This window comes from Leucoraja erinacea, chromosome 24 (genome assembly GCF_028641065.1).
Source record: "Leucoraja erinacea ecotype New England chromosome 24, Leri_hhj_1, whole genome shotgun sequence".
Taxonomy (NCBI): Eukaryota; Metazoa; Chordata; class Chondrichthyes; order Rajiformes; family Rajidae; genus Leucoraja; species Leucoraja erinaceus.
The window spans coordinates 7,478,609-7,492,445 of record NC_073400.1 but is presented as its reverse complement, the minus strand read 5'-3'; the positions used below and the strand labels follow the sequence as shown (position 1 = coordinate 7,492,445).

Sequence of the window (13,837 nt, the reverse complement as noted above, 5' to 3'; positions counted from 1 at the left end):
ATGTATCGGTGCTTGCTACTGCCATTGAGAAATAGCGTGCTCACAGATTCAGCAGGCTCTCCACCTCTATCCAATTACCTCTATTCTGAAGGTTTCAAACCTTCCTTCCACCTTCTTTGGGAGATATGTGCAGTAACACAAGAATTTAGCATTGACCTAATCACTAACTAGATCACAGACAACGAATCAGGAGATAAATATCACAATTATACAATGCACATTATATCATTTACTGGGGATATAAAGATTGGGACATATACATGATTTAAGAAGAAGCTGAAATATCATATATTTAAATATAATATTTATTATTTTATACATCACAATATTTATAATGTTTTTCTGAGCATATATAACATCTGAGTGTGTAATATTATTTTTTAATGAAATAGATTGTTCAGTAGTAATTGTTCAGAAGTTGTTCTTTTAGAAAGAGCCCTAAAGGGCACTCTTTTGGAGAGAAGGTGAGGAGGAACTTCTTTAGTCAGAGGGTATTTAATCTGTGAAACTCATTGCCACATAGGGCTGTGGAGGACGTCAGTGGATATTTTTAAGGCAGACTCTTGATTAGAACGGGTGTCAAGGGTTATGGGGAGGAGGCAGGAAAATGGGATTAGGAGGCAGAGATGAGCCGTGATTGTAGACTCAATGGGCTGAATGGCCTAATTCTAACGTGAGCTTGTGAAGTCAATGCAACATTGTCACTCAATTTCATTCAACAGCATTCATTTTACTGAGACAATTACAGCAAAAGGTTTCATAATTCACTGATTTGGTGTTGAATGAATCTACAGAGACTGCAACCAGTCATGCTGGACATGTGCAGCGCCTCATATTTCGCTTGGGCTTCTTACAACCCAGCGGTATGAATATCGATGTCTCTAACTTTAAGTCACCCTTACTTTCTCTCTCTCTCCGTCCCTAACCCACTCCAGTTTTCCGACTAGTTTCACTGTCCATCTGATTAATTTTACTGATTGTATGTCTCCTTGTCACCTTCCCCTCAGTTAACCATGAACCATTCTACATTTCCTTTTCCTTTTCGTCTGCTTTGATCTGTTGTTTTCACACCTTACCCTTCCATATATCTGGACTCCATCTCCACTGACTCTCAGTCTGAAGAAGGGTTTTGACGCGAAACGTCACGCATTCCATCTCTCCAGAGATGCTGCTTGGCCTGCTGAGTTACTCCAGCATTTTATATCTATCTTCTGTGTACACGGTTTCAGTCTTTGCAGATTCATTCAACACCAGGGTGTGTCAGGCAGCAAGTTCCTATTCTTGCGTTTAACCACAGAAGTGCTGGCGCCATAGGCGGCTGTTAGTTTACAGAGTAGATACGGTCTATGTGGAAGAGTTACAAAAGCTGCTGTGTACAGTAGTGTAATCATTCAGTTTGGTTCTTTAAAATATTTACTCTAATGTCGGATTGTGAACCAACTTCACACACATTTCCGAAGAAAGCAGGTGAGATATTTTCTCTGATTTTATGGCAACATGATGTCAGTGGAGATAGACTGAGTGTTTGTTTTAGCTCCTGAAGTGTGAACACCTGTCAATTATTGAACACACATTCCAAAGGTTTGTGAATTTCCCCTCTGCACAGTTTTTCATTTATAATTGACTAAACATAATCGATTACGTTGTCTGATAAGACTGGTAGATTAACGGAGGTCAGCTATGGTCAAATGTAACACATTGGTAATGGTAATTCAGAACGTTGTGGATTCTATGGCCAACTCCAGATATCTGAGCACATGGCTAATATTAATGCTGTATTGAGACAGTATTTTTTTCTTGGTGGAATGTGGTGCATCTTTCAGATGAAATGTTAATATAAGATTCTTTCAGATGGTTGTGAAAGATAACGAGGCAAGCGTTGGAGTTGTCCTACAGTCCTGGCCAATATCCAAGTGGTCATAAGTTGATAGGTGCAGAATTAGGCCATTCAGTCCATCAAGTCTACTCCGCCATTCAATCATGAGTAGACTCTCCCTCCTAACCCCATTCTCCTGCCTTCTCCCCATAACCTTGGACACCCGTATCCTCTTTATCCTTCAGCTGAGTTACTCCAGCATTTTGTGTCTATCTTCAGGGGGAAATCTGCAGTTCCTTCCTAGCACTATAGGGATTTACTGAGAGATTCACCCATGGAAACACACTTTAGAGTAGTTGGTATATGCCTCCTTTTGTTCTATGGAGTACTATTCAACTGCTACACAGTGCATTTAATACTAATACCTGAAGATGGATTTTTAGGTTATTACCTAATCTGTTTGTGGGATTTATTTGTCTATAAGTTAACTGAAGCCTTTCCTACATTTGGAAAATGCTTGAACCAATCATCAAGTGGTGGAGGAACTCAGCGAGCCAGGCAACATCTGTGGAGGAAATTGACAAATTATGTTTTGGGTCAGGACTCTTCTTCAGATTAAAAATACTTCATTGGTTATAAATGATATTGCGATGCCCAATAACTTATAAGTTCTTATAAGTTGCCAGGGCACCAAGAATGCAGATGGCCAGTCACTGCAATAGAGGTTGAAAGTTATCCAAAAGAATGTCAAATTATTGACTAAAATGGTGTCAATAGTCATAGATCTGTACAGCATTGAAACAGGCCATTTGGCCCACCTCACCTATGCCACTGTACCTATCTAGACTAATCCCACTTGCTTGCATTAATTCCATATTTCTCTAAGCCTTGCACGTCCAAGTGCCTGTCAAGATGCTTCTTAAATGTCGCACTTGCCTCTACCAATTACTCTGGCAGCACATTCCAGATACCAGTTACTTTATTTGTGAAGAATGTACCAATCAGATATCCTTTCAACCGTGAACATCTCACTTTGAAATCATGCCTGCCATTTTTAGACACCTCTGCCACGAGATTCAGGTTCCAGCTATCTACCTTATCTATGCCTCTCAAATTTACATACCTTTATCATGCACCTCACAACCCCCTTCTCTCCAGGGAAAACAGACCCAGCCTATCCAAAATCTCCTGATAACTCGAGCATTCCGATCCAGTTCAGATTTCTCGTGAATCTTTGCAGCATCCGTTGTACTTAACCACATTCTTCCAATAATGTGGCGAAGGGAATTACACACTTAAAGGAACGGGAAAGATTGGACAATGAACCATGAATGAACTAATTGTTCTTTCAAAGTCAACAAGGTCAACCTGTGCTAAACCCAGGCAGAGGACACTTTGCACTGACTCTAAACTTGGAGAGATCATCAGACATGAAAGCCTCGCTTCTCACCCACCTTTAATGATCAATTGATGAAGATGCAAGTGTTTTATTGTCATATGTCCTTTATAGAACAATGAAATGACACTGTAAACAATATAATAAATGAGAAAAAAGTTCAGTGTGTGTATATTCAAGGTTCAAAGTTTAAGGTTTGTTTATTGTCACCTGTACAAATTAAGGTGCAGTGAAATTCAGATTACAGTCGTACCAATAAAGAGCAACAAGACACCCAAATATTTTTTTAACATGAACATCCACCACAGTGACTCCTCCACATTCCTCACTGTGATGGAAGGCAAAAGAAAATTCAATCTTCTTCCCTTCTTTGTTCTCCCACGGTCGGGGCACTCGAACCTTCCGTTGTTGGGGTGATCTTGGCTCCCCCAACCGGCGGTCGAGCCCTCCGCATCAGGGCGATCAAGCTCCTGCATCGAGGGGGATCTCAGCTCCCCGCACCAGGAGATTGGACTCTCGAGTCAGGGCTGCTCGAACCTCCTGCGGCTTGGAGCTTCCCGACATCAGTCTCTACGCACTACTGCGAGCCTCTGTAAAAATTGCCCCTAATACGTAGGGAGTGGATGCGAATGTGGGATAACATAGAACAAGTGTGAATGGGTGATCAATGACTGGACTCTGTGGTCTGAAGCAACTGTTTCCATGCTGTATCTCTCAACTAAACTAAACTAAACGTAATTAGATAAGACACTGTTAAAGACTGTGTCACCTATGATAAAGGGGAAGTCATGGTTCAGCAGATAGAAAAACATCTAAAGAGCTTCTCCCTGGAAAGTCCTGACACTGGAGTCCAGATGGAGAAATAAGAAGAGTGGAATGCCTTCAGCAGCCAGGGTGGGAAGAATTATAGTCAAGATGGCTGTGGCAGTCTGTGGCTTGTGATAGGTGACTGCCTCCAACTTTCCCCAGAGACACAAACAGGGAGATCCAGAAAAAACAAGGGGTAGAGTTAGAGATTGGCCAAGTCAAGGTGAGAACAGGGTGGGGTAATTTTGCCTCCTGTGCGAGTGTAGGGATCATCACCAACACCAACCTTAAAGCTAATTCTGTTTTCACTCTCCACAGACATGTTCTGAACTGTTCAGTATTTCCAGCATTTTCTGTTGTTATTCATTCCTCTGATGGATGGTGGCATTTAAGAGGCACATGGATGTGCAGGGAATGGAGTGGTATGGATTGCATACAGGCATAGATTACTTCAGCTTGGCATCATGTCCGGCACAGACAAGGTGCATAAAATGTACTTTCTATGTTCTATGAAGTGAAGAACACTTAGAGCAATGGATATGGCGGGAGGAAATGGGGAATAAAGTTGTCCGATAGTAATCTGAAATCCTCTCCCATGACAATTGGTGTCACTTGAGGTAACTGCAAGTTTCAAGGTTGCGATAGATTAATAGTAGACCAGTTAACTGAATGAAGAAACGTATAGGAGGGAACTGCAGATGCTGGAACGCAGTCGTTGCCTCAAAAAGGCTGGCAGTATCATCAATCAAGGACCCACACCATCCTGGCCACACACTCATCTCCCTGCTACCTAGCCTGAAGACTGCAACGACCAGGTTCAGGAATAGCTACTTCCCCCCAGCCATCAGACTATTAAACTTGGCTCGGATAAAACTCTGAACATTAATAGCCCATTATCTGTTGTTTGCACTTTATCAGTTTATTTATTCATGTGTGTATATATTTATATAATGGTATATGGACACACTGATCTGTTTTTGTAGTCAATGCCTACTATGTTCTGTTGTGCTGAAGCAAAGCAAGAATTTCATTGTCCTATCAGGGACACATGACAATAAACTCTCTTGAATCACTTGGTTTGCACCGAAGATAGAGACAAAATGCTGGAGTAACTCAGCGGGACGGGCGGTATCTCTGGAGAGAAGGGACGGGGCCATCCCTTCTCTCCGGGGATGCTGCCTGTCCCGCCGAGCTACTCCAGCATTGTTGTGTCTATCTTCGGTTTCAAGCAGCACATGCGTTCCTTCACAAGAGGGTAATGAGCGGGCCGGGCCTGGCCGTGCGGGGGCAGCAGAGAGCAGCGGCGGAGCTGCATGCACCTGTTGTCCCGGCCGGTCGGTCGGGGGCAGGTGTAGCGGGTCCGCTGGATGTCAAGGTGAAGCGTCCTCTCTTGAGTCATTCTCTCTCTCTCTTACGCACGCAGTCATCCGAGGGAGGGCATGAGTGGGAAGACGGGCGGCACCCAAAGGTCTGCCGCCGGGTGCTAAACCCACGCCGTGAAAACCGATGGGGGCAGAACAAATGCAAAGAGACCTGATCTCATCACTTTTGAGTTGGAAACTTTTGTGATGGGAAAAGACCCTCCCTCCCCTCCCCTCCCCTCCCGGCTGGAGTTTGATCACAACACCAACTCCCTGTGAATGAAGCCAGCCTATTGCACCCTTTATTTTTTCTCCAACGTTACACAACCTGTTGACATGAGGCTTCTGGCAATGATTAATGGGAGTGATCTGGTTTCCCGGCACTGGGTTTGGCCACTTTCCAGGGCGTGATCTGCTCTCTCTTCTCTCCCTCCTCGCCTCTTTATGCAAATCCTCGCCAGGTGACCATGGCCCGGGATCAGGTAGGAATTCCCCTAAAGGTGGAGTCTGTGGCCAAGAAACCATCATGTGATCCAGACACGCTATATAAAGGGATAGGGGTTTGAAACTAGCACATATATGTGTTGCACCCGTGGAAGATCACTGGAAAACTTTATCTAGTCTGGGGGACAACCTTGACTACGGATTACGGACCGTGTATTGCTAAAGAACACCACATCTGCAGGTAGATTCTTCAGACGCTGCCACTTGCAGTGATTGCAGTTTTCTACGAGTCTTTGTTTATTGATTTGGCATCTCTTTTTTTTTTTAATGAGAAGAGTTTTATGGAAAGAGTTTGGTTGCTCCAGTGTTGTGGAGACATGTGTTGGTTTTTTGTACCGAAACTCGTTGCTTCCTTCCCGCAGGAGTTATGATGGCTTCAACCTCTGGCCTCGGCAGTATCCTGACTGATGTGATGCGCTCCGTGTATCAGACAGAAGACAGCCAGAGCTTGTCCACCGGCAGCAGAGAGCTGCAACTTGGCCCCATGCTCCCCGCCGACATCCCCGGTAAGCCGAGGTGGGCGAGAGAATGGCTGTATAGGTAGACGGGGTGGCAGGTGAATTCTGCTAGAAATTGTATGTAGTGGTATTGGGCAGTACATCGGGCTGAGCCTGGCAATGAGATTGTCGATGCAAGGAACTGCAGCTGCCGGCTTACACAACAAGACACAAAAAGTGCTGGAGTAACCCAGCGGACGGCTGGGTGACACCAAGCGTCACCTATCCAGAGATGCCGCTTCACCTGCTGAGTTACTCCAGCACTTTGTGTCATGAGGAGTGGGATTTACGCCGTCTGATCGGGTCACCTGTCGACCTTCGCCTTTATGCTTGCCTGTTGCAAAGGCGAAAACAACTGCTCAGTGACCAAGGCTTAAAAAAAAGCACGACTTTATTGAAGAAATAGGCAAATTGCTTCGTGGGATCAGTTCGCGTTCTTCCGCTGTTGGCTTTCCACTGCTATTCATGTTCGCGACCGAATGCCCAAACGCAAACAAACACCAGGCAAATGCAATGACTTCATCTAAAGTTATGATTGGCCAGCTGTTGTTTGTTGACACCCAGTAAATAAGGTATTATGTGTCCCTATTTGTTTAGACGTTGCAGTTGATGTGAATGGAAATGTGGATTGTCCATTAATGTGGTTACACCTTGGCACTAGGATAGTGTTGGGTAGTTTTACATGGGGTGCATCTATTAATGAGTTGAGCCACTTCAGTCTGAAGAAGAGTCTCGACCTGCAAAGTCACCCATCCATGTTCTCAAGAAATGCTGCCTGACCTGCTGAGTTATTAGGCACTTGATGTCCTTTTGTGAGGCACTTCACTTTCTTTAATGGATTGCTTTACTTTGACTAGATTGCACCTCTTGGTTTCAAACTGACCCTCAGTTATGGAGCAAGCAGCATGTCTTGGAATGGATCAGCTACCATGTGGAGAAACATAAGTACGATGCCAACAATATTGACCTGTCCTTCTGTGACATGGATGGAACCACACTGCATGGACTCACAAAGAACCAACTTGTGTCTATCTTCGGTCCATTGGGGGAAGAACTGTACAAAAGTCATCAGGATTTAAGTAAGAACAGTAAGTAAATCAGTAGTTACATGCCAATCACCTGCTTATTTATTCAATGCATAGACTCTCCGAAATGCTGGGTAGGTGGTCAGCAGTTTTATCTTTCCATTTACGATTATATAAATAAAAATAAATTGGAAGGAAAGATTGAGAGTTGAGTAAAGTTGCTGCTAATGTTAAAACTCATGTGCTGAAGCTTGCCCTGGTGTTAGATAATGTTTCCATCAGGTAAATGGGGAACCTACAGTTTAACATTTAGATCAATAATAACCTCTGACGAAAACTCCTAACTCAAAAAGGAAACAGTTTTTTTCCATGGAATTGCAGTTACTTAGAAATATTGCCCCTTGCCCTTGAATTCCGTGGCTGTTTAAAAAATAAGTGCTCTGCAAGAACATGTTCCAGCGGACTGTAAATAATAGTTTCTTGTAATGTCAGTCATTATGCAAGAGACACACTTTAATATTGCTTTCTTTTGTCGCCAGGTTTTGATTTAATACCAGATGACTTCAGTGACCTCTTCTTGCAAAGCATCCTCCCAGTAGATTGCAACGAGTACAAGTTTCTAGACACTGTAATCAGTAAGTGTTTTTAACGCTTTCAAATGAAGACCAAGTCGATAGCATTTCACGTGCATTAAGAACGGCAGTGAACCTTTTAATCTGACTGGCAGATTATGTCTCGATGCTTGATACTCGAGTGTCTGCTGTCTTTATAAAAGTGATACCAGATGCCAAGCCCTTTGAAAGGTTTTGAAGCAGGGTGTGCAATGTACTGTTCTCGAGGAACTAATGTTCATAACATGGAACTGTTGGCACTGAGAGGCTCAGAAATCGACCTCTTTATTATTTAATAAAATTGATTATTAGTCTGGAAGCTCACTTGATCTGTTGACTCCTCTTGATGGTACTGTATTAGTGGTGAAATTAGTGATTCCCAGGCTCCCAACTCTCCAGACTGGTGGAAGTGAATCTGATTTTGATCACTCTCTAAAATGGTAAAGATTTTGATTTGTTTGAAAGGGATGCGCCAATATTCGCATTTTATGTTTGATTTATTCTCATTTCTGGGGTGTATTTATTTTTCGCTCTGGGGCTGTTATTTTTCCAATGTATCATACACCCAAGCTAAACGTAAAAATGTGTAGGAAGGAACTGTATTAGTTGTGGAAAAAGGGAATGGGAGGATACTCTTCATGGTTAAGCGCTCAGGTTGAAATTTAAAAGCCAATTGCGAGTTGAGAAGAATCTCCAGGAATTTTGGAGCTAGATTTTAACTTGAACTTTTAACTTCTGAACTCCCATTTGTTTTTTGTTGGCACAATATTTGTGGGTTTAAATCAAATTCAGGACTGGAAAGAAAAGGGAAAAAATGAACTTGTTGATGAAATTGAGTTTCTTGAAACATGGGGTTCGCAAATGATCACTTTGCCAATGGGACTAGTGCCAACTACTTTATGATAGTTGCAGTTTGATCACCTGTGCCAGTCGCCTTATTCTTTGACCTTTGAGCATATAAAAACGGAGCAATTTTCCTGTAGTTTTTATCTTGAGATAATGAATAGACCATTGTTTTCAATTTTTATAATTTTGCTCCTAGCTTGGAATGAATTGGAAAATGAAGAGTCACCCGATCACTGGAAAACCTTGCCCGATTTCCAGCCCAGTGATCCTGGATATGAATCTGCCCCCACATCTCCATATAGTATCGACGACTCCAATCCAGGTAATTGGCCACGGTACATAGGACTAACTGCCGACACAGAGAACGCTTAGCTGATACCTGCACTTGAAGAATTAATTGAGATAGGGAAAGTTCTTAAAAATTATTTAAAAAATGATCAAGACTTTTTAATAAAAAGATTAGCACTACCATATGAGCAATCGGTGAGAATATCCAACAAATTATATTGACAATCCATGTAAAAAAAGTAATAGATTTTGTTAGGCTTTTATTTATTGAACTTGGAAGTTAGCAGGCAATTTGGCAATGTGACATAGGGCGTTTTGAACTGTGCATTTGTCATAGTCATTCAAATATTAGCTCAGGGTTGGTCATGTACATGGCATCTTCAGTGAACCAACCTACACATTGCCATTTACTTCCCCTCTGTTGAATTGGAAAAGTTCCTTGGCCAAAGAGAATTAAAAAAACAAAGACTTCTATTTGGTCGAGTAGGCAGGAGAAAAGACAGTTCTACGAGACTGAGTCAGTTGTGAAAAATGGGAATGAATAGTCAAACACTTATTCAGTTCCGTTGCTCCTTTCTTTCTGGAGCCATTTGTGTTTGCATTGTGGTTAAAAAATACTCTAGGACATTCCAAACGATTAATCAAAAGCTAATTTCATAGTTTATTTCGCTTGATACTGCAGTAAATAGTGCAAAATGAAGTGAAATTGGCTATCAAAATTAGTTGAATGAATTTGAGTGATGCAATTAATATATAACATTTCACATTCTGCCTGTTTTACAGGTTCCCAAACTCCCAACTCTCCAGACTCCGGTGGAAGTGAATCTGACTTTGATCACTCAATAATGAATGGACAATATGGAATTAAAACTGGTAAGGATTTTGATTTGTTTTCAAGGGATGCGCCAATATTCCCATTTTATGTTTGATTTATTCTTACTTTTTGTGTGTAATTGTTCTCTCTGGGACTGTTATTTTTCCAGTGTATCATGCATGCACTCCTAAGCTAATCGTAAAAATGTGTAGGAAGGAACTGCAGATGCTGGTTTACACTGAAGATAGGCACAAAATGCTCTCAGCGGGACAGGCAGCATTTCTGGAGAGAAGGAATGGGTGACGCTTCGGGTCGAGACCCTTCCTCAGACAAAATGTCCTGTACATGTGCCCTCGCCACATATGTGGGCACATCTACATTGGCTAACATCACCATTAGCCTTGCATGGGCATCTCTCCATTTATGCTAATATTATAAGCGATGCTAGGCAGACACTAACTTACTGGGAGTTTATAATGGCAATTAAGCCACAATGAGTTGTCCAAGCAGAATGGACAGTCCTTAAAATATTAAAATTAGACATTTACCATTACTGGCCTTGAGCTTAAAGGTGAAATGACTTTGTGCTTGCCTGTTGCTTCAATCAATGTTTTAAAATATATTCATATTTTATGATTGAAATTCATTTCACATAAAATCCCTTTTACTGCTCATTGTATTGTCTTTTCCCAAAGGTTTTCAATAGAAAAAAAAAACTTTTTTGTAACATTATGTATAGCTCTTGTTTGATAGGTTCATTTTTTAGAGGTAGTTAAATTGTAATAGACACTTTTATTGTTGTACAAGAGCCTTTTAAGTTCCAACATATTTCATTTTGACCAAGAGTAAATCCAACTTTAAGAGATTATTATTTCTGCTGTCCTCTTTAATACAGAAGGATCTGCTAAAATGTCAAGCAATGATTCCAAGCCTGCCAAACGCGGAAGGGGAAGGCCAAGGAAATTTGGAAAAGAGGAAAAGAACTGTACAGAAATGAAGAGAAGCAAACATTGTAAGTGAATTCACACCAATGCAACAGGCTCTCTCATCCGATAAAAGCATCTTAAATGTAACTCCTCTGACAACAGGCATTCAATTCTGGATGAGTTATCATTGAAGCATTTCTTTAATTAGAGAAACATATTTTCTTGGCTCTTTATCAGGTACAACCCGGTCTGTTTTGTTTTAATCCAAACAGTAACCTGCTTGCACCAAATATTTGATTTCACCCCCACTGTGTTTTTGTTTTGCATTATTGTCCTCACACCCTTCAATCACCAAAAACAGGTTCAACTTGTTTCACAAGCTGAGCCTTTCAGTGCAGAACAGTTCTTGCCTACCCATGCAACTAGTCAATGCCCTTCAAAAGTAATTTGCTGCATGAAGTCCTGTGAAATATTTTTAGCTATGGTGTGACGATATGAATCCTACGGGTTGGTAGTTTTCAAAATAACACCAAAAAACACTTAAATTCACCTTGGAGGATTTGTTGATGTCATTTGTCAACATTTTGTCCATTTAAGGCAATTACACAAACATTGGATAGCTAGCTCCCATTATATCCCCGCTGTCACCTGACTCTTATTGTATTTGCTTACTGTTTTATTTTAATGCAACTCATTCATTTATTTAACTTTGATGACTAACTTCTTGTTTTGTTCCATAGCCCCACGAGGCACACACCTCTGGGAGTTTATTAGGGATATCCTCCTCCATCCAGAGGGTAACAATGGCCTTCTGAAGTGGGAGGACCGGTCTGAAGGGATCTTTAAGTTTCTAAAATCGGAGGCAGTGGCACAGCTGTGGGGAGATAAGAAGAAGAACAGCAGCATGACCTACGAGAAGCTCAGCAGAGCCATGAGGTGAGCATATCTTGCAGGAGGTTCTAGCATTAGAAGGTAGAACAGTACAGTGCAGGAGCAGGCCCTTTGGTCCACAATGTCCATGCCAAACGAGTTCCATTTTTGTTCATGGGGTTGCGGGCATCACAAGCAAGGCTGAAATTACCAATTCCTGGTGCCTCCTGAAGATGGTGGCCAACCAGCTTCTTGCACATGTGGTGTTGAAAACTTCGCATTTATTTTAAGCAAGGAGGTCCATCAGGGAGTACTGCTACATCCAAACCAGGATGGGGATGAACTAAAGCAATGCACTGTGGGTATTTTCAGGATGGTGTGACAATGAGGACCCTTTCTATTGCATATGTTAATGGAGGTTCAGTAGTAAAGCCCTTGTCTGCCTTTCTGATAGAGGTTGGGGGAGGAGAATTTCAAGGTGGAGTTCCATCACTTTAGATCCATGTTGAGAGATTGTTGATTATCAATTAAAAAAATTGTAAAGATTATTTTTTGTTTTTGTTTTCTTAAAATAAATGAAATATGGGGTATCGTAAACTAGAGTCAGAGGGTAGTTAATGTGTGGAACTCATTGCCACAGAGGGCTGTGGGGGCTAAGTCAGCGAATATTTTTAAGGCAGAGATAGACCAATTCTTGATTAGAATAGGTGTCGATGGTTATGGGGAGAAGGCAGGAAAAAGGATCAGGAGGCAGAGTCCAGCCATGATTAAATGGCGGAGTAGACTCAATGGGCCGAATGGCCTAATTCTACCCATATAACTTGTGAACTTGTGAAACCTTGTTGGTGGGAGAACTGAATCGATTGAAATTCCGGGGTGTGACCCACTATAACCATTCCTACTTTCTTGTAGATATTATTATAAACGTGAGATTCTGGAACGTGTGGATGGAAGGAGACTGGTCTACAAGTTTGGAAAGAACTCCAGTGGTTGGAGAATTGGAGACGTATAAGACGAAGAAACATTTTCACTCCAGTAAAAATTCACCTACTCTACAAATATACGTTTGCTGGCAAACAAATCCCTACAAAGAGATCATGGTTTGCACTGGACTAATGAATTGCCCCTCTGAGGGATGTGCTCCATGGACATTAAGTGGTGAATTTTTGTTTCTTGAGAAGATTAGTGTGTTTGTCTTTTTAGAAATTCTCTACATTACCAGACTCCAGCCTTTCTTGGGCCAAAAGTATGTGCCACAGAGGTGGCACTGGAAATAGTAAGCCTATATTTGGGCCAAAGTAGGTTATTGAACCAATTTGATATATTTAGGAAGATGTTGTGGACCCGAATCCCACTGAATGTGCAACACGTATTTCAAACGTATCGGGCAAGTGTGAACAGCCAGTCACAAGAATCAATCTCTTTATTCTACTCTGGCAATGTTAATATTGCTCAGTAACTTGCAATATGCCCTGTGGTGTCCACACATACAGATAATGTACAGCAGGACTTCTTTTTTTGCTTATGCATAGAAGTGCATTTTGTATATAGTTTGTGTTACAGAGATTGCTAATCTATGTATGTTTTATATGTATAAATATATTATGAAACAATTGGAAGTTATTCAGCTGGACTGTACAACTTCCACTGGAACCTGACTGTACATATGATTTAAATGAAAAATCTGGGGTAAATATTCTTTAATACATTGACTAGATTTTGTAAGAAGTTTAAAGTCCCTGAATATAAAATTTTGGATCTGTATGCCCTTTGTTTATTTTCCTATGAATACATTAATATTTTGCAAATAAAAACAAATTAAAAAATGAAAACCCATCTGTTTTGTGAGTCTGAATCACCGGAGGCGACTGTGATAGTATTTTAATGGTGTCCCCGATCCTAGTTTTTCCTATTAGAATGTGGGATTTTACTGTTCTTGTCACCAGCAGAACATTTTCTCCTTTAATCCGTGCTCTTGAATAATATCCAGCAGAAGTGTCTCTCTTTAATTTGTTCCAGTGTCTCCTTGATTTGAGGTACAGAGTCCCATTGTACCAATGTGATCTATTGTGACTG

The 13,837-nt window shown here is 41.4% G+C and overlaps 1 protein-coding gene across 2 annotated transcripts; it reads left to right on the top strand.

Moving 5' to 3' along the window:
- The first annotated feature begins 5,907 nt into the window (after positions 1 to 5,907).
- elf3 (E74-like factor 3 (ets domain transcription factor, epithelial-specific)) lies at positions 5,908 to 13,593 on the top strand. Of its 2 annotated transcripts, XM_055654458.1 has the most exons (9): positions 5,908 to 6,065; positions 6,247 to 6,390; positions 7,239 to 7,469; positions 7,946 to 8,041; positions 9,060 to 9,185; positions 9,935 to 10,024; positions 10,861 to 10,977; positions 11,632 to 11,827; positions 12,674 to 13,593. In XM_055654458.1, the coding sequence occupies exons 2-9, from the start codon at positions 6,252 to 6,254 to the stop codon at positions 12,771 to 12,773; spliced, it is 1,095 nt and encodes a 364-aa protein (XP_055510433.1). In that variant the 5' UTR covers positions 5,908 to 6,065; positions 6,247 to 6,251; the 3' UTR covers positions 12,774 to 13,593. The 2 variants fall into 2 exon arrangements, with proteins under 2 accessions (XP_055510433.1, XP_055510432.1); XM_055654457.1 differs by lacking the exon at positions 5,908 to 6,065 and having other exon boundaries at positions 7,239 to 7,460.
- The last annotated feature ends 244 nt before the right edge of the window (positions 13,594 to 13,837 follow it).

What these genes read in the sequence shown, in the direction of transcription:
- elf3 (XM_055654458.1), top strand. Translation starts at nt 6,252, where the DNA reads ATGATGGCTTCAACCTCTGGCCTCGGCAGTATCCTGACTGATGTGATG. An exon ending in TCAGGATTTAAGTAAGAACA is followed by an intron (nt 7,470 to 7,945) that starts GTAAGTAAATCA and finishes TTTTGTCGCCAG; the next exon opens with GTTTTGATTTAATACCAGAT. An exon ending in TATCGACGACTCCAATCCAG is followed by an intron (nt 9,186 to 9,934) that starts GTAATTGGCCAC and finishes CCTGTTTTACAG; the next exon opens with GTTCCCAAACTCCCAACTCT.